Source organism: Carassius carassius, chromosome 34 (genome assembly GCF_963082965.1).
Source record: "Carassius carassius chromosome 34, fCarCar2.1, whole genome shotgun sequence".
Taxonomy (NCBI): Eukaryota; Metazoa; Chordata; class Actinopteri; order Cypriniformes; family Cyprinidae; genus Carassius; species Carassius carassius.
The window spans coordinates 25,158,363-25,179,783 of record NC_081788.1 but is presented as its reverse complement, the minus strand read 5'-3'; the positions used below and the strand labels follow the sequence as shown (position 1 = coordinate 25,179,783).

Here is a 21,421-nt window from a genome sequence, read left to right as displayed (position 1 = left end):
GATCATTTTAAAACAATATTTATAGCAGAAATACAGACCTATGCGCTAATCATTCAGGTCTGTGTTAGCAATGTAAAAAGATCACTGGTCAGACTCAATGCTCTATGATTTATTAGCTCATCCATGAACTCAGTAAACCTTAGCTCCTTTCATTCAATTACAGTCATGCATTTAATTTGATGAACTCACAAATCAATATTTTAAATCGTAAATAATTGTAAGCAAGCCAATAAAGGGTTTAATCTAGTTTATCAATAATGGGTGTAGTATTCGATACCTTAAAAAAATGCTCAGTTTTTACGTATTTTTACTAAACATATAGACCTCAACTTTGTGAGGTTAATGAATTGTATTTTCTAGATTGTTCCAAGGTGCTTGATGTTCCTTTTAAATGGCTGGAAGATGATTAAATCTAAGCAAAAGACAAACTGTTACTGTGCATCTCTGTAACATTCAAAGCCAGATTTCAGTTTGGAATTTGAAAAGTTAAAAATTCATATATTGATACATCCACTTTATCACAGTTTCATTTGTGGTCACAGGGAAATTAAAATCTAAAGGCAAAACATCAGACAGACATTGCTATTATAAATAAATATTTTAAAGGTATCTTCTAAATGGTATGGAGAGAAAGTAAAATTGAAATATCAACCAAGAGTCATTTCCAGCCTTAAAATTAAGTCATGCACCTATTTCTTTTTTAAGGGGGCAACAGTGAGAATCCTACCACTTCATTATATGATTGTTAGTCAATAGTTTAGTTTAGTCAAATACTACTTTGATTCATAACCCAAAGCACGCTATAAAATCAATATATCATTAAAGGCTAAAACTATTAGGTGGTCTTCTGTTGAAAAATTAATATTTTGTAAATGTTTGGATGCTTACAACCATACTCTAAACAAATCACTTTAATTACATTTTGAATTCAAAATGACAACTTTTGCCAAAGGTTATGAATTTGCAGTACTATTAAAAAAAAAAACGTGCAATGCAAAAATATATATATATATATTTAAAATATTACATATTTATTATTAACGTGGATCTGAAAATGTATAAATGCAAATTCATATGTATTATAACATGAATGAAAAGTAGTCAATAAAACAATAAATAAAATTGTTTATTTAATGCATATATGAAATCATTACATCATGAAGCTTACATTTGTTTTAATTTTTTATTAAACTAAACTACATTTGCACATGGGTAACCAAAAGTACACTGACCTGGGATATTGTTCTGAGCAAAAAAAAAAAAAAAAAGTGTATTGCAACAGAGATCAGATGTCATATATCTCTCTCTCCCTAAAGGTTGTCTCAAGACTGCATGTCCCAGGGCTGCTGTGGGACGAGGGTGAGGTGGTTGTGTCGAAGTGTTCTCAGCTCTGTCAGCCGTCCCAGGAGCCTGGCGAAGCGTCGCGGGTCTTGTGCCGTCCCCTGACTACAGCAGCAGCAAGCTCGGGACAAGAGCTCCAAAACAAACTCCTGTAAGTTCTCAACACAGCCCACTGCATGCAGGGACGGCCTGTCTGCTTCACAACAGGGAAAAGGTAGAGGTCATTTGAAGCGGTTCTATACACTCTTAATGATAAAGTTTTTATATAGGCATCTACGGTTCCATGAAGAACCTTTAACATCCATGCAATCACTCAATTGCAAAAAAAAGGTTCTTTTATAGTTGAAAAATGTTCTTCACACCTAAATAAAAATACCGTATTTTCCGGACTATAAGTCGCACTTTTTTCATAGTTTGGCTGGACCTGCGACTTATAGTCAGGTGTGACTTACTTATCAAAATTAATTTGACATGAACCGAGAGAAATGAACCAATAGAAAACATTACCGTCTACAGCCCTCTGGCGGTAATGTTTTCTCTTGGTTCTAAATAAATGCGACTTATAGTCCAGACTTATATGTTTTTTTCCTCATCATGACGTATTTTTGGACTGATGCGACTTATAGTCCAAAAATACGGTAGTTCTGAAAGGTTCTTCAGAGAACCAAAAACTTTTTTGTAAGTTAAACCTTTGACATTTGCTATCTGACTTGAATATAGTGGAAGTTCACATAGAAATGAGTCACAGTTGTGTTAATCATAATCCACAGACCTGAACATAACACTGCAGTCGCTGTTAGAAGTGCATATTCAGCCTCGGTTACTGCAATAGTCACCATGCTGTGGAGGAAATTTACCACAGACCTCAAGAACTCCTCATTCAACCCTTAACAAAAATAAAAATCACAATATTAGTAGAGACAAAAACATTAATCCAAGTGATGTCTCATTATATTGTCTAAATCACTGCATGTAATGTGAGACTTTCCTGCTATGATTATCACTGTTCATTATAGATCACCTGAGTGTGTCAATGTCCTGTTCTCAGTCTTGGACTCTAAAGTTTTCAACCAATCAGGGTTTGAGTTATTCGTATTTGCGGAGTATAAAGCTGGTGGTAAAAAACACAGCAGTGAGTCATTATTGATCTATAATGTGTTTAGTTTTCTGTTCAATTGACAATTTTAACAATGCTTTATGGGCAGAATGTATTTATAGAACACAAATAAGCTAAGCTGTTTAAAACTCACAATGTCCCAGACACAAATATTTTAACTATTCATAAAAGATGAATCACTGTCTGGTCAACTGAAATTTCAATACGCATATAGAGATTAGGATCATAATTTCTTTGGTAGAAGTACAGCACATTGCGAGTTTATGTTAGCACTGTTTGTTGTTGCTTTTGGAAATAGACACATCATGTCAGATTATATAATAGTGTATGTGATTACCAGTGCAGACAGTAGTGGGGTTCTCAGAGAACTGCTGAGCTAAGAGTAGGAACATGACTTCAACTGAAGAGCTAGACAGAAGGGTGTTCTGGTCAGAACTATCCAAAAGCTCAAACCCTAAATAAAAGATGACCACAAATTAGTTGTATGTAGAGGTGTGTGGTGTGTTCTAAGAGAAGCCGGATGATACTGACCAGGTACAATCCTTAAAAATTGCAAAAGCTTCTCCGTCTGAGGAGGAGTCAGATCTAAACTGTTTGTCGAACTAGACCACAGAGGCACCTGAGGATAGAAAAGAATGATGTCTTCTTATTATGTATTATGGACAGTATGTCTGTCTTCATTTTTAATGGAAAAAGACATACCCGGCAGTGCGTGTTGTCTTGAATTATGTACCTACGATAAGCCTCAACAATTCTATTCAGAATGCATCTCTGCTCTCTGGAGAAACCAGATACCTGCAAACAGTATTTTAAAGACCAGAAACTTAGGAATTTTTCAAATATAACAGGCTTCAAATCTCACTAAAACTCAAATTCCATGCTTGGAAAGTCTAAATAATCTGAGAGAGTTTTACCCGTGTGGTGAATCTGCTGGTGGATGAGACACTTCTGCTTTCAGTGTAGTCATCTTCAGCTTTTCCTGGGGATCCATTGTGTCCTCTGTGATTGGTGCCCTTCCTCAGTCTCTTTGACTGGCATTGCACCTCTGTAAGCAGACCTGACAAAAAAAAAAAAAAATTAGATTCTAAGTGTTGTTGGGTAGAGTAGCATCTAATGTTATCAGTTTCCCCAGAAGTTACAGAAAAAGACTCAGATCAGTCTAGAAGTTTTTACGTCAATCTCACACTCTGCCAGCATCCCGACGGCTCTGCATTTGCGCAGTCTGCAGTCCTGACACTTTCTCCGCATGTACATGTCCATCTCACAGTTTCCACCACTCTTGCAGCGGTACACTGCCTTTTTAGTCACGCTGCGTCTGAAGAAACCTAAGCCAAGAGAGATACTCTACTGTTTAAAAAGTTTGGGGTCGGTAAGACGTTTTTGATGATTTTGAAAGAAGTCTCTTCTGCTCAACAATGCTGCATTTATTTGATCAAAAATGCAGAAAAATCAGTAATGATGTGAAATATTACCATTTAAAAAAAATTATCTATTCCTGTAATGGCAAATCTGAATTGTCAGCATCATTACTCCAGTCTTCAGTGTCACGTGATGTTTCAAAAATCATTCTAATATGCTGATTTGCTGCTCCGTAAATATTATCAATGTTGAAAATACTTTTGCTGCTTAATATTTCTGTGAAAACTGTTTTGTTTTTTCAGGATTTTTTGATTAATAAAAAGTTGAAACATTTATTTGAAATAGAAATCTCTAGTAAAATTATAAATCTATTTATTTAATGTATTTTCTGGAAAAAAAAAACTTACTGAGACCAAACCTTTGAATGGTATTGTATATTCTTACAATTCAGTCTTTTGGCTATTTAAAAAAATTAGACAAGCTCTTAGATATATCCCACCCTACTTCCTGTTTTCAAAGGAACACAGGAAAGAAACCTGTGCTCATCAAGCCATTACATGGAGTCTTATAAGTACTGATTTTGGACATTAGTTGATACTGTAAATTCAAGAAGTGCCTCATGGATTTATGTTGTCTTAAAATTCTGTACTATTGTGATTGTCCAACCTTTGCATCCCTCACAGGTGAGGGCATTGTAGTGATATCCCGAGGCTTTATCTCCACACACCACACACAGCTCATCCTGGCCCTTCACTCGAGCTCCATGGCCCATCCTGGTCCTTTTTGGCACTGGAAGACCGACAATGCTGCCTCTTGTTGGGCTTTGGACCTCCATGTCTGGTTCACAGGTGAACTCAGAGCACTGATGGCTGTAGGAGTACTGTGGGTTGCACGCTTGAGCGTTTGGCGCTCCATACATTGAAAACTGCACATTGACATGGCTGAACGGCTGGTGGTTATAGAGAGGGCTTTGTAGATCTGGTTCCTGATAAGAGCAGCTCAGTGGATCCACAAGAACATCTGCAGCAATGATGATTGTAGAACATCTTGATTAATTAAATTATTTACAAGAAATATGTTCCTTTCTCACATGATTCTCAAATTACCTAACGTCTTTTATGAGACCTTTGGGACGTAATAAAAAATAAAAGTAATAATCCCAGAGCAAGAACTTTTGAATCTTTTCTGTCTCTGGAAACAGGATGCAGCTGAAGAGGTTACAGTTTTGTTTATGGTTGTTATTTGCTTTGAAGCTTATGAGGTTTTTATAACCGTACAGAATGGAGCCATCCTGATGTTTTCTCTGTCGGCGGGAAGGTTGTAAAGATGGATTTTAGATTTAAGATCCCCCATAGAGGGAACATATGTCACAACTGGCAACATTTCTGAAGCACATCTGTCCATAGTAGTTGTTTTTTTTTTACGCCGTTACAGACACTTGAGAACTAGTAGTGACAACGAGCAAAATAATATAATATTTCACATGAGAAAAATTCTATTTGAGTAAAACTGATCTCTTCCAACCAATTTCAGCAAATCCATCTCTGTTTTTCTGTGTCATCCATAAATATCCTTTTGCAGTGTGGTGGTCTCTTTACTTGCCTTCAGTGCTGTCTTTTTCACAGGTGTTTTATGTCCTGTTACAGCTAGAGCATAACTTTTCAGTGAAAGTATCTGTTTGTAAACCACTGGAGTTTTTCATAAACATTAATGCTGGTAAGCAGCTGCAAATATACTATCATTGACCGACCTTCTAAGATGCCACAGTAAGTTAAATGACAAAACAAAACTGAAAAAGCACTATTCAGACAGTAATTGTGTCTCAAGACACCATCTGGGAAATAATATTTGGACATTCAGATATTAATGTAATGAACTAGAGGACAGAGGAAACAAACCACTGTGCATAATATATGATTGGTCACATGACCATACTTCAACATGGCATCAATGAAGAAATCCAGTAAAGTGATAATTTTATTCATGTAGTTTATTTAGCTACAGAGACAGAGTGCTCTAAGGTAAATATATTTACTTATTATTGCAGTTATAGTGCCACAAAAATATTATTATACTATTCTAAATTTTATTATAATATACTATTATTATAATCAGTGATGATTATTATATTTTCTGGTTTTTATTTTGGTTTCAGTGATTTTTTTTGTCAATTTTATTAGTTTTTATTTTCTTAAAATTTTCTATGTAGCAAATTTCTATTTTAGCAATTATTTAATAACTTCAATTAACAAAAATGGTTTTTAATAGTTTTGTAGTTAACAATAACAACACTGATTCAGTGAAAGTCAGTGGGGTCAAAAACAATAATGGTTCTCATTGCATGACCAAAACACACATTTAAAAATAAATAAATAATAATAATAAAGAAATATACATATATATATATATATATATATATATATATTTTTTTTTTTTTTTTTAAGAAATTAAGTTAGTTCAGGGTCTGAATGAAATAAGCGTGAGAAAATGATGACAGAAATTTAAATTTTTGGGTAAACTATCACTTTAACAGTATTGTAATTCTATGATGAATTGATTTATATATAGTAAAGTGTAATCTTACCATAGTACTGTGGCGTCTCTGTGATGTCAAATGTGTCTGATGCCGAGAGATAGCCACCGATTGACATGCTCAACTCAGGATCAGTGCCCTCTCTCATCTGATCAGTTGGATTCTTGCTCTTCACTGAAAATGTCTGAATCTATAAAGAGCACAAAAACTTTCATTCACCCTGTTTGAGGATCATAATCCAATGCCTTCAAATATGTCTTCAGCAAGCCCTCCAACCCTAGGGAAAGACGAGCTATTTTAGGCATCACTGTCATGAAAAGGTTATGACAAAATCCAGTGAATACTGTGAAGATCTCCGTCTGGCCTCCTCTGGGGCTCTGAGAGGATCTGAAGATCATCGACTGTGAGAATAGGACGAGAGATGAGGCCTGTGTGTCCGAACAGCTGTTCTGGCATGAGTTTCACAGAAAATGCCTCACAAAGAGCAGCCTGTCCCAAACACCCTCAACAGGTCTGGCCTGTAGCTGACTCCCAGCATTCAATAGCAGCTGTGTGAACGTACCTTAACTCACACTTTTGTTCAGTAACTCTAAAGAGGACCTGCAATACACTTTAAAGAGAGTGGCTACCATAGTGGATCTGATATATATATATATATATATATATATATATATATATATATATATATAATTTTTTTTTTTTATATAAACCGTTTTGGTTGTTTACTGAATGATATCCACAGGGAGCAATTTTGTGGCTTGGAAACTGGTGCAAAGCATCAAGTTCCAAAGCAACGCGAAAAATGCCTTATTCTTAACTTCAGCACTAAAAAATAACTATCACTTAGGGAAAAAAAATCATAAACCTATCCCTGTGTTGATCCCTACACTGTAAGAAAAAATATACTACCTGTTTCCAGTCTGGACATTATCTGTTAATTTTACAGAAGTTTTCTTTAAACCTAAAACATCACACAATGCATTGTATTGTACCTGAACATGCTTATGCTGCAAACAAATGTTAGCATTGCTGTGAACAATGAGTTACTGCACATAAATATCAGAGCACTGATATGTTCTATCAATGGTGTTAAACAAAACTTTCTCTTTCACGTCTCCAGTACCATGTGAACATAAATACTAAGCCCTTTTACATACATAGAACTGAAAATTTGACTATTTTGCTGTAGTCAGTTCACACAACAAACCATTTTCTTTTGCCAAGTAGGATGTTTGACTGAAATATTTTTCCAGGACTAATCACATTTTTAGCGGTTACACTGGGCCATATTTTGAGACTTTTCTTAAAACATAACCCCTATAAACTGAATTAGTCCTGGAACAATATTCCAATCAAAAACAAGGATGTTGATTTAGGAACACATCCTACTCAGCCAAATCACTCAGAATACAATGAATATAATTGACATGCTCTAAAGAGGTATGTACAGTCGTGGCCAAAAGTTTTGAGAATTACATAAATATAAGTTTTCAAAAAGTTTGCTGCTAAACTGCTTTTAGATCTTTGTTTCAGTTGTTTCTGTGATGTACTGAAATATAATTACAAGCACTTCATACGTTTCAAAGGATTTTATCAACAATTACATGAAATTTATGCAAAGAGTCAGTATTTGCAGTGTTGGCCCTTCTTTTTCAGGACCTCTGCAATTCGACTGGGCATGCTCTCAATCAACTTCTGGGCCAAATCCTGACTGATAGCAACCCATTCTTTCATAATCACTTCTTGGAGTTTGTCAGAATAAGTGGGTTTTTGTTTGTCCACCCGCCTCTTGAGGATTGACCACAAGTTCTCAATGGGATTAAGATCTGGGGAGTTTCCAGGCCATGGACCCAAAATTTCAACATTCTGGTCCCCGAGCCACTTAGTTATCACTTTTGCCTTATGGCACGGTGCTCCATCGTGCTGGAAAATGCATTGTTCTTCACCAAACTGTTGTTGGATTGTTGGAAGAAGTTGCTGTTGGAGGGTGTTTTGGTACCATTCTTTATTCATGGCTGTGTTTTTGGGCACAACAATCGGAATCAATCGGAAAGGGGCTTCATCGGAGAATATGACTTTGCCCCAGTCCTCAGCAGTCCATTCACTATACTTTCTGCAGAAGATCAATCTGTCCCTTATGTTTTTTTGGAGAGAAGTGGCTTCTTCTTGACACCAGGCCATCTTCCAGAAGTCTTGGCCTCACTGTGCGTGCAGATGCGCTCACACCTGCCTGCTGCCATTCCTGAGCAAGCTCTGCACTGGTGGCATTCCGATCCCGCAGCTGAATCCTCTTTAGGAGACGATCCTGGCACTTGCTGGACTTTCTTGGACGCCCTGAAGCCTTCTTTACAAGAATTGAACCTCTTTCCTTGAAGTTCTTGATGATCCTGTAAATTGTTGATTTAGGTGCAATCTTAGTAGCCACAATATCCTTGCCTGTGAAGCCATTTTTATGCAACGCAATGATGGCTGCACGCGTTTCTTTGCTGGTCACCATGGTTAACAATGGAAGAACAATGATTTCAAGCATCACCCTTCTTTTAACATGTCAAGTCTGCCATTCTAACCCAATCAGCCTGACATAATGATCTCCATCCTTGTGCTCGTCAACATTCTCACTTGAGTTAACAAGACAATTACTGAAATGATCTCAGCAGGTCCTTTAATGACAGCAATGAAATGCAGTGGAAAGGTTTTTTTGGGATTAAGTTAATTTTCATGGCAAAGAAGGACTATGCAATTCATCTGATCACTCTTCATAACATAAGCAGCAACTTTTCCAATTTCCAATATTTATGTAATTCTCAAAACGTTTGACCACGACTGTAGTATGGGCTGCTGTATGAACTGACTTAATTGAACAAAGTCAAGGAGAAACATTTTCAGTTTCATTTACATTGGAGGGTTTAGTGTTTGTTCACTAGTGAAAGAGAAACTTTGCTTTATACGCGTACTGGTGTCCTGGAATTTGTGTGAAATGACTCATTGTTCACAACTATGCTGATATTCGCTTACAGCATGAGAATGTTGTAATAAAATACTAAGCATCTGTTAAAATGCGAAATTGGTTATCTTATTCAGCACAATTTTTATTTACATGTACTGTATGTGATGCACTGCAAATATTTTTGTATATAACAAATCGGCAAGGTTTTTTTTTATGTTTTTGGAAGAATCTTTTATGCTCACCAAGGCTGCATTTATTTGATCAAAAATACACTGAAAACAGTAATATTATGAAATGTCATTACTATTTGAAATAGCTATTTTATTGGAAAATATTGTAAAATGTAATTTATTCTTGTGATGGCACATCTACATTTTCAGAAATCATATTATGCTGATTTGATCCTCAATAGACATTTCTTTTTATTATCAAAGTTGAAACCATAAAACATTTTTTCAGTATTCTTTGATGAGTAGAAAGTCCGATAGAAATAACTATTTGTAATATAAATATTTTGTCACAATGCTAAAGCCTACTGTCACATTTGATCAATTTCGTTCAAAGTTCACCTGCATGACTCAGTTCTCAGAAATTCTGTAGTGCTCAATACTACTGTTACCAGCATCTCAAATTCTTTTAAACATGGATAAAAATAAAAAAAACATTATTGATATATCCTCTGAACTATAATTCCTCCCGTTCTCATTCAGTTTAACTTTGTGTTCTGTGTGGCAATGTGGGTCGCTCTCTGTTTCCCAAGAGGAATGACAGTGACATCCAACTCATCTCTGGGGCTTTAGGGAGTGTTTATACACGCTGTGTTTGCCACGGCTCTGTTTGTTATGCAGTTAATCTTTGACATTTAAAAGATTGAGGACTGCAAGAATCTAACCTTCCCACCCGGTATACTTTAGACCCCATGAAGGGGCAGGCTTTCCTGAAATCTCCTCGAGTTATGACACGGACGCTCACACGTGCCCTGTCATATCCTGCTCTTTGCACTGACATGGAACATCCTCGATGGCGTTATTGTGGTAGCATCTCAAAGAGGCTGAACTCAGTTTCACAATGTCGAAATATAGATATGATTAGTGCCTCTGAGACCCAAGGGAGTAACATTTTTGCTATCGCTCCCATGCCATCCATCACAATGACTGGGGGTTCTTTTGTCAAAAAAAAAACTCAGCATGATTAACAAAAAGACCTTCTTTGAACTCCATGGACGGTTCGTTCCAGATGGGGTTAGAGTTTGAACACTCAATTTTTCACAGTTTTCACAAGAACTTAAATAGCAACTATATAAATAAACATGCCTTCAGCATATCATAACAGTGGTTCTTCTCATTCTAAAAAATCCAAAAATGATTTTTCTCAATAACCCCATAGAAGAACCATTTCTGGTTCCCAAAAGAACCTTTTAGAGAACCTTTCTTAAAAGAACCATTTTTTTCTTAGTGTGAAGAGCATTTTTCCACTAAATAACCTCTTGTTGAAAAAGAAAGGTCCAATGGATGTCAAAAGTTCTTCATGGAACCATATGCCAATGAAGAACCTTTCTTTTTAAGAGTGAAAGTTTTGCATGAGAAGCATTCTGCTATTTTCAACATGTGCCTTCATTTCTTCATGTATTATCTTATTTGATGTTAGCTAGCTGCTTGTAGCCAGGCCATGTTTAGAGTTTTAAGAAGGAAACGGGATTCTTAGATTAGACTTTTATATTTATGTATAAAATGTGTCCAAGAGGTTCAAAAAGGCGCTGAAACCTAGTGAGCTGACTACATAGGCAATATTATAAGTTAGCAGTAGCACAAACGGGGTGTTGGATTAAAGTCCAGAGGTGCTTGTAATGTTTTGAATGTATGCTTATCAACAGTGGTTCATCATGACAGATTGACGTAAGGCTGGTTAACTCAGTGATAATGAAAATGTAATGTAGCCACATAGATAATGCAGTTGAAAAATTCTAGTCTATTAAAAACAAAGTGCATATTGATTAAATGGCAACTTATCATTGATTTCTGTCTGTGATGTTAACTTCTGTGTAGCAGCTCACAGACAGAATAAACATCCAACAGAATGTCTAAATAGCTGCTTGACAAACTCCAACATTTCAAACATTCTTTAGTTGTCTGTTAGATTTGGAATATTGGGAAACAGAACTGTCATGTTCACACTGACCCACCAAAGCCAAAACTGAAGATGATGATTGTTGTGTGAGTTTGAAGGAGACTTTAGAATATACCAAAAAACAGCAGAACTGCTACTTAGCAGAGGAACTTGGGAAGGTTTAAACTGATACACAAAACATCAAGACATTTATGATGCTTATAGAGATATTTTAAGCACAGTGTTATAAATCTACAATTTGTAATGCAATTTTTACTAAAATAAATTAATAGTTATATTCAGCAGTTTATTTATTTATTTATTGCATTAAATCAATCAAATGTGACAGTAAAGACATTAATTAATGTTGCAACAGATTTCTATTTCAAAGAAATGCTGTTCTTTTGAATTTCATTAATGATTATTCAAGATTAGGGTTAGGGTTGAGATAAGAAAACATGCATTAAAAAATGCTTCACCAATTCCATAAAAATATAAAACAGTACAATTGTTTTCATATTGATGATAATAATAATAAATGTTTCTTGAGCAGCAAATCGTCATATTACAATGAAATCTGAAGGATCATGTGATACTGAAGACTGGAGTAATGATACTGAAAATTCAGCTTTGTATCACAGGAATAAATGACATTTTAAAATAGAAAACAGTGATTTTAAATACTATTTTTACTATATTTTTGACCAGATAAATACAGCATTGATTAGCATAAGAAATCTTATAAAATCTTACCAACCCCAAGTATTGTAATGGTGGTGCATTAAAAAAGTAATAATAATTAAAAACTATATATATAGTTTTTTATTATTATTATTTCTTTCTTATCTAAGGAACTAAATTCATGAGTTGCATCCTGGGATGCTTTTTAAACAAGCAGACAGACATGTATGCTGGACCCTCACTGGCTGCTTTTTCTTTACAATGCATTCTAAATCATCCATTATAAAAGGTAAAAAGAAAATCACTTATTTCAAATTCATATGCAAGAATTAGAAAAATGTGATATTGTAAGAATTTACAAAAATGCTGGTAGTGCTGACAGTTTCTAGAGAATACAGACTGTGTACTCACCAGCTCTGATGTTGCGTGTGCTGGATCTCAGCTTGATATGTCTCTTGCATTTGTGAAGTTGACAGCAGTTCAGCCCCTGACGTCCAACACTTGCCAAACACACACTGGAACACACATGCGCAAAACAAACAGCGCTTCCCTCCAACACAAACCTTTCAAACACATACCAGTACGTGTGCAAGTTTAAACACGGGGGCACAGAAAGTCGATAATACATCAAAAAAGACACTTTAACATGGTCCTGTACAGCTTTTAAGATCAACTTCACTGTTGGCAGAAAAAGTTCTGAATATATATTAAATGGTTTGGACCTGTTGAACACAATCAGAGAGGGCCGTGATGGGAATGAGGAGTTGTTTAAGTAAAATAATGACTGATTTCTGGATGCACACTATGTGAATGAGTGGGCTCATTAGAACATTCCCAGCAGCCCAGTGTTTATAAACAGCCATGGTTCATCTAACTGATGGATGAGCGCACGCTATCTCTCCATTCTTCCTGCTGCTCCTCAGAGAACGTACTTGCTCAGCAAGGCTTTCACAACCACCCCAACACACTCCTACGTGTCACTACACATTCAGCTGGAGGCACGCAACTCAAGACCCCCTTATCTGTCTCTCTCCCTCTCTCTCACACACACACACACAGAGACCCAAACTCCTTCTGCTCCATGGGTGGGCCCTTCATGTTCTTCACTGGGGGCAGAGGGGACATTCTGAGGGTTCCAGATCCTGCCCTGATGCTCTCAACTAACAGGATGCTAATGGCAGCAACTATTATAATGAGGAAAAACAACATAGATGTGTTTTTCCAGGAACATCAGGGCTGCTGATATGAACCATGGAGTAGAACAGGGATACGAGGTCCTTCCTGAAATGAAAAAAATGTATCCAAGAGATTCAAAAAGGCGCTGTTTTTGGAACCTAGACTAGTGGAAGCTGACTAGTTACACTATTAGAAAGTGTAAACTTAAAAAAATTAAAGCTGGCAAATAACTGAAATAAAATAGTTGAATTACTAAAATGACTAAACCTATAAAACAATAATAGATATATTAATGATAAAAATGACAAACACATAAGTTTTTAAATAATACTGCTGGAGATCCATTTCATGTGCATACTGTATGTGGAGTAGGCAACAAAGGCAACCCGCCAGGTTTTGGAACAGAGCCTACATTTAGAACACTGCCTCCAAGTCAGAAAGCTTCCTCAAATGTTGGAACTGGCAATCTGCTGATTCTCAAATTTACCTCTTCCAATTTCTGATAGATAAAAATGTTCCATCATTATTTTTCTTTTCATTCATTACATTACAGAAGCAAAATGACTGGCAAAAGCAATTTCATGTTGATGATTTGCTTGGTAAGATGAATATGAAGGGGATGTAAACAAATTGATTGTCCACACCAAAAAAAGAAACAATTCAAGCATGTTTGGCCTCAGAAAAACTAAACTCTTTAGTGAGTGTTGTGCTTTAATACAGGACAAAAAATAAAGAAAGACAGAAAGAAAGAAAAAAACAGACAAGTAAAAAAAAGACTATATGAACTTCAATGAAGGTACGAACTGACTGACAGGTCCAATGTTAAATCAACTCAAAGGCCACAATATAAAAACTAAAAACATCTTTACAATACCAAAAAGATTGCACAAAAACAGCTTATTAAGATCATCATAGCACACAGACTGAAGGCAGAACATGTTCACAGTTCTTTCTTAGTCATGACTGTTAGATCTTGCTGAAGACAGCTTTCATTCAACTGTATAAAAGAAAAATTATAGTTGTATGAACATAAATGTATGAGTTTTAAAACAAAATAAAACGAATTCTGAGGTACAGTACAAACATTACAAAAGGGTTTCAATAATTCCCTTTGGTGCCAAATATTGAGCCACTTAAAGTTAACTATTCACAATCTGAAAAAATATATATTTTTAACCACTGACAATGCTAGGTATAAACCCTATTAATATACATCTAGCAAATACTATTAGGGAACAAAAATAGTGATTCTCGTGTCTCAGCTGTGGCTGTGGAAATGTGAAGCTCAACAAACATCTCCAGCATTTCCTCCAGTCAAAGCAGGGACAGGAATTGTTCAGTTATAGAGAAGCACAGCTGTCTCTTCATCTTCATCTCCATCTGCAGAATCCCGAGGTGATTTGCTGTACATCATGAACTGCACGGATATCTAAAGAAACATGTCAAGGCAAAAACATGAAATATTTTTATACTATTCTGCATGAATTCAGACCAGGCTCAGTGCTCATGGGATTCTGACAAATGAGCTTCACATGAAAGGAAGTCACATGACGTCAGTGATGTAAAACACACAGCTGGATGCTATGGCAACAATCAGAGTTTCGTCAATATATATGACCTCATGTGATCCAGAAGGTCAAAAACACAATGACTCAAATATTTACGAAATATTGTCCATAACATAAGTCATGTGACCTTTGACTCCATGTTTCCAAAACAAACCGTGTCAATTAATCAATGTAATTTAGCAGCAACACAGTTAAGCATTGCATTGGGGACACCAGTTTTATTTTTATTCATTTTATTTGTATATTTTGTTTTCATTTTAACTTTAAAGTTTGTTATTTTTATTTACTTTTTTAAAACGTTTTTTTTTTCAGTTTCAGTTATAATCAGGTTAAACTACACAGAAATGTGGGGGGGGGGGTCCTTTGCAACTGGCCAAAAGTTGTTGTATATTTAATTTGTTAACGTTCATTTCAATTACTAAAAATAATTTTAAAAAATAATTATATATATTTATATATATATATATTTTTTTTTTTTCTAGTTAACTATAATACTCCTAGTGTGTCATGGTTTCATTGACAAAAACGTTTGTCTATTATTAAGCAACATATTTTTATGGCTACATTATTAAAATAATTGTTGCACTTTATTTTACAGTATGTGAACTTACATGTACTTATAGTGTACTTGCAGTGTATTTATCTAAGAAAGTTCTGGTAATACAAGGTAACTACAAGGGGTAGGGTACTCTAGTTATTGTAATTACTATAATAAGTACATAGTATGTACATGAGGAATAGGACTGTAAAATAAACTGCTTCCAAAATAATATTACATTTACACGGAAGCCTGTTTTAGTTCTATTACGAATTTTGGTATGGAATTATTGTCATGACAATTTCATGAGCATGTTTTCTCCTCTAAATTCTCATTTACAATATGAGTCCAGACATTTGACATCTGTAGGTCCATGAGGACAGTGTTGGGAATCAGTGACCTCACACAGCTCCGTGTTTAAAATGTGGTGGCTTTAAAGGATACTATAAGGTCAAGTGAGAGCGTTCCCAGGCTGCCGATGAGCCAGGGGAGGTGGTGTATGATATAGCTGGCCTCTCCCTGCCCTGGATCTGGGTTCTTCAGTAGCACACTGATGCCATATGTTGTGTTTCCCAGAATCACGAGAGCGAATAGGAAAAAAGACACGCCCTCTGTTGACTTCCTCTGAAACTGCAAGGAATATTTCAACTTCACTAAGAAGCAATATCTGTACATCTTTAATTAAATGTTACATGCATATGTAGCATGCAAATGTATGAATAATAACTGAAGTCAGTCACTGCTATGACACTACGGATGTCTGCAATGATTACAGTCTCAAAAGCAATAATGATGCAACATTCACATTAAACATGTAGAAGAGTCGTTCAAATAAATAAGAAACCATATTTTGCATTAACAAAATAAAAGCTTTTAGGGGCTTTAAAGGAATAGTGAATATTGCTAAAAAAGTACTCACACTCAAGCCAGCCAAGATGGAGCTGAGTGTTTCTTCATCAGAACAGATTTGGAGAAATGTAGTATTTTTAAATCACTCTGCAGTGAATGGATGCCGTCAGAACGGCTCCAAACAGCTGATAACAGCTACATCACAATAATCCACTCAACTCCAGTCCATCAATCAACCAAAGACCGGCGGAGGATCCATTAGTGAGCAAGTGATTTAATGCTAAATTACTTCAAATGTGTTCTGATGAAGAAACAATCTCAGCTACATACTGGATGTCCTGAGGTTGAGTACATTTTCAGCCAGTTTTTTTTTACTATTGGGAGAACAATTCCTTTAGGATTTTTTGAATAGAGACATTATTTTAATGACATTTAACTACAAATCATCTCTAAATCCATATTTATAATTCTTCCAAACATTTCAATTATTCCCAAAGTTGATCCTCATTACTGTCTTACAATCATTTTAATAAGCACAGATTAAAGACTGCAATCAAGAGTAGATTTTGGTCCTCTCATCTGTGAAATGTAATGTCCAAACAATGAGAAATACTGTTGCAAATATTAGAAATAAATTAGCAAATACAATAATGAACATAAACATACATTGCAAAAGAAAAAAAACAATGTAATGTAAAATAAAAATGCATTCATGAATTATTAAATAATACATATATAAATAAATAATTAAAATTTATTTCTTTTGGTTTTGGGATGACATATTACATGTTCTTGATATATTTGTGAAATTCATCAGCACATGCATGCAGTAAGACTTACATTAGTGTACATCTGTGGCAGTCTGGAGCATAAATACAGTACTGAAGATACTGAGCCGAAGACAAAGCCTATTATCTCCTTTGTATCGAAGGGCTGAAAAACATAAAATCATCACGTCTCAAATCAATTCTGAAACCATGAATATGAATGAAGTGCAACTCTAATCAGTGATAAAATTAACTCTACTCACCTGCACTGATCCGCTGTCCTCCTCCACGGCCAGCAACGCCCGAGCCTTGAACCTCAGAGGCCTCTGATCCTCTAGGGCTGAGCGAGGGACACTAATGAGGGAAGATGTAATTCCCAGAAGACATAACATGCTGAGCGTATTCAGCAGTGCACTGTTACTGGCTACAGAGGAGAAAGACAGTTCCATGGATTAGCATTTCAGGCATTAGCACGTTCTTATAACACTGTGAAAGCTGAAGGTCAGGGAAGAATATACAGTAATGTAGGGCAGTGATGGGACACTGTGAGTGCCATTCTAGAGCAGTTTTGTCACTGGTACTAAAGCTATTAAAAATGGTTTTCGGGAATTAAAATAACTGTAACAAAATATAAATATATGAAAATCAAATGAAAATAAGAAATGTTGCAACTAACTTATGTACTAATATTATTCAAACTGAAATGAAAGATAATTTAAAGCTATTTAGAAATATAAAACCTAAACTTAAAATAAATAAATAATGAAAATATCAATTATATTATGTTAAATAGTACTAAAATTAAAAATTAAATTTATAAAATTAAAAATTAAATTTATAAAATTAAAATACAAAATTAAATTAAATACAAATTATGAATAAATACTATAATAGTATATAATGTATATACTGTTATAGGATTTATTCATATTTTGTATTTAATTTAATTTTGTATTTTAATTTTATTATTATTATTTTTTATTTTAGTACTATTTAAAATAATATACTATAATGAATACTACAATAGAAAAAAAATACTAAAATTAAAAAAAATATATATATATATAATATATATATATATATATAAAATACTGAACTAATAATAATATAAAACAATATATATCTCAAATGTGCCAAGCAGGCCTGCCAGGAAAATGATTTCCTGGAGACATGTTTCCAAAGAGCCTAAACTTATGACATGTTTAAGTCACCAGTGAAGTATGATATCCAACTCACCCCTAGATCCCCTATTCTTTAGTTTATAGTAATAGTACATTGACAGCATTAACAGGTCTGCCAGGACGTAGTACACGGCAGTGTATTTCTAAAGGAGAAATGAGGGTGATGAATATAAAATAATAACAAATAATAATAAAATCAGGCCTCAGTTCAAACTATAGCAAAACTAGGATCATTCGATTTGAATAGCAATTATTTTAATGGTACATTTTCATTCATTGAGCAGATATTTTATCTAAAGTGATGAATAAAGAATGTAAAAATGGTCAATTACTTGTAGTGGAAGTTGATCAGCCAAGAATGATCCAATAAGATTGCATAAGTCACCGGCCAGCCAAAATAACAGGAACCATATAGACAGAGCGCTGTCCATATTTCCTGTCTTGCAGGAACTGTAGTATTGCCTAAAGTAACAGTCAGTATGAGCTCATTATTTCTCAAAAATATGCAAAATATGACACTTTACATATATAGGAGGCGGGTAAGATTTTTAAAAATGAGTTAAAATTTGTTTCTAATGCTCACCAAGTCTGCATTTATTTGATCAAAAATACAAATGAAATAGTTAATACTACAAAATATTATTACAATTTAAATAATGGTTTTAAATATTAATATATATTACAATGTAATTCATTCCTCTGATGGCAAAACTGAATTTTCAGCAGCCATTGCTCCAGTCTTCAGTGTCACATGATCCTTCAGAAATCATTCTAATATATTATTAAAATGTCTTTTGATTATCAATGTTGACAGTTGTGCTGCTTTATATTTTTGTGGAATCTGTGATACATTTTTTCAGGTTTATTTGATGAATAGAAACTTCAAAAGAACAGCATGTATTTAAAATTGATTAAAAAAAACATTATTGTCTTTACTGTCACTTTTGACCATTTTAATGCATCATTGCTGAATAATTCATTTAAAAAATCCCAAACTCTTGAATGTTTATCTAGAAGTATTCAAAAATCTTGCTGTGCCTGAAATCATTTTATATCCGTTATGAAAAAACTAAGCCATTCACAGTGCAGCAGCATAAGAGTTGGCCTACTCACGGTAGTGAAGACACCAAGAAGCAAACTATCGACAGAAGTCCAAGAACAACACTGGCGAGGTCTCTGGCATCCTGGGCACATTCACCCAGTCCATACCAGATCCACTCAATCCCCAGCGGACAGAGAGAGCTGAAGTTCCCATCACCGCCGAGCACAACTCCATCCGACATCACTGGAAAAACAGCAGAGAGGAATCAGAAGGAATCAAATCAATCCACTGCATTTGAATAGCGCTTTCTACAAACAGCCCAGGTGGAATTCTTATGAAAACAGATGTGCTTCTGGTGGTCAGTGCAGTGTTGTTTAAACACTCACGGAACCAGAGGACATCACAAATACGTTTAGCACATTACCTGTGGTGTAGCTCCTCGGCTGCTGAGGTAGAATATAGTAGTGGTATGTCGATTTTTGTCCGCAGTTATGTAGAGGAGAAAACAAATAAGTCAAAACAAGGAGGTAATAGTTAAGTTTAGCGATGTGGTTGGATAGTTGCGACGTGACGTCATCAACAGCGAAGCAGCCGGAAGCCTCGCTTGCTAAGGATGGATCGCTTTCTGTCCGGTACAACAACAAAAAAACGGTCCTTGAAATATTAAATGTTCTAAAATTACCAAATGTGTCTTATATTGTTAACATTCGTTTGTTTATGGGAAAATACCAAAGGGAATTGCCAAAGGAAAGTGAGATATATATATTTATATATATTCTTAATATATTCTGATTGTAAGAGATTAACGGTCTAAAATCTTCCGGTAAAGCCACATATTGACAAACTTTTAAGTTGTATTAATACAAGATGTAACTGTATGTGCTCCAGACATTTCAGCAACCATGATTCAATTCATAAAACATCAATTTAAAACCGAAATATAAAATGAATTTACATTAAACAATACTACAATCACTAAATAAAATCAGATCTTGTTCTATGTGTTTTATTGATTACAACTGTCATGTAATCTAGGAGAAAAAAATGTTTTTTAGCATTTCGCAGAAACTCTATAACCGCTCGATTGATTCAGTGTGAATTTGAACCGGTTCGACCGATCGCTAACATTTGACCGATTCAGCGGTTTAATTACAATACATGATGATCAACATCTCTTTTATTTTACAGATCGGTGTCAAGTTAACAGCTTTGAGTATTATTATAATTGCCCGGGTCTAATGAAAAAGGGTGAGAAAAGCATATACATTTCTTTACCTTAAGCAAAGTAACGCTCCGTTTACTCCGCTGATCATCGCGTCTGACTTCACAAATGTCCATTCAGCAAAAACATGACGTACAGGCGTGACGCAAACAGTGGTTTCCTAAGAACCTCTAGGCTCCCGAGAAGAACATGTACAGAAGCCCAATTAAGTCATTACCCCACTGTACAGGGCGACAAAATGTAAAATACGGTGTATGATGGGGCTAGAAGTCATCATTTTTACTCCAGTAAATGATTCTCATGGTAGGCTCATTTTTAAAGTCTTTACCTGAACAGAAATGAGCCAACAAAAAGCTTTCGAAAATTATTGCCCAGGACACAATATACAGTTCACTGAACACAGGTGGAGAATTTCTGGAAACATGTCTCCATGAAGTAAGCTGCCATAATGAAACCTGTTATTGAGAAATTATGCACCAATTTAACCAATTCTGAAGTACCAAAAAATCAAACCTTTGTGAAATGTAAATAATAAATATCTATAAAACTCATGTGTGACAACTTGCCTCTCAGTCTGACACTTACCCTTGACATGGACCATGGTTCAACCTTAGTTCAAATCTACCTTCATTATATAGTTCACTTATTTAAATTTATGCCACTTCTTGCACAAAGTTATTTAAAAATAATCATAATAATAAAGAGGCTTTTATAATTGCATAACACTGCAATTAACAATTTTGCACTTGTCTGATTTCAAATTAAAGAAAATAACAAATTAGGCATTTTAAAAAAATTCACTAAAATTTACTCAACATTTAAGGTTGTAACCATTCTAAATGTAACACTGGAAATACTGTATTTTTACATTATTGTAATGAAATAAGCAATGCATGTTGAAAGTACTTTTGTATTGGCTTTTGTCAGGTGGCACAGACGCCCATTTATTATGCATCTTTTGAGCTAAAGGGTCTACGATTAAAGTTTCCAACAA

The 21,421-nt window shown here is 35.0% G+C and overlaps 2 protein-coding genes across 2 annotated transcripts; both read right to left on the bottom strand.

Moving 5' to 3' along the window:
- Positions 1–1,105: 1,105 nt before the first annotated feature.
- LOC132114857 (bile acid receptor-like) lies at positions 1,106–13,279 on the bottom strand. Its single transcript, XM_059523218.1, has 11 exons — positions 12,496–13,279; positions 6,402–6,540; positions 4,484–4,837; positions 3,643–3,783; positions 3,373–3,515; positions 3,161–3,253; positions 2,990–3,077; positions 2,796–2,912; positions 2,363–2,452; positions 2,114–2,227; positions 1,106–1,534 (listed from the first exon to the last, which is right to left on the bottom strand). The coding sequence occupies exons 2-11, from the start codon at positions 6,496–6,498 to the stop codon at positions 1,323–1,325; spliced, it is 1,449 nt and encodes a 482-aa protein (XP_059379201.1). The 5' UTR covers positions 6,499–6,540; positions 12,496–13,279; the 3' UTR covers positions 1,106–1,322.
- A 650-nt stretch (positions 13,280–13,929) lies between these two features.
- Positions 13,930–19,726, bottom strand: LOC132114858 (lysosomal amino acid transporter 1 homolog). Its single transcript, XM_059523219.1, has 8 exons — positions 19,630–19,726; positions 19,277–19,448; positions 18,496–18,625; positions 18,219–18,306; positions 17,246–17,406; positions 17,056–17,148; positions 15,811–15,996; positions 13,930–14,689 (listed from the first exon to the last, which is right to left on the bottom strand). Exons 2-8 carry the CDS (start codon positions 19,444–19,446, stop codon positions 14,597–14,599), a joined length of 921 nt encoding a protein of 306 aa, XP_059379202.1. The 5' UTR covers positions 19,447–19,448; positions 19,630–19,726; the 3' UTR covers positions 13,930–14,596.
- Between the last annotated feature and the right edge of the window lie 1,695 nt (positions 19,727–21,421).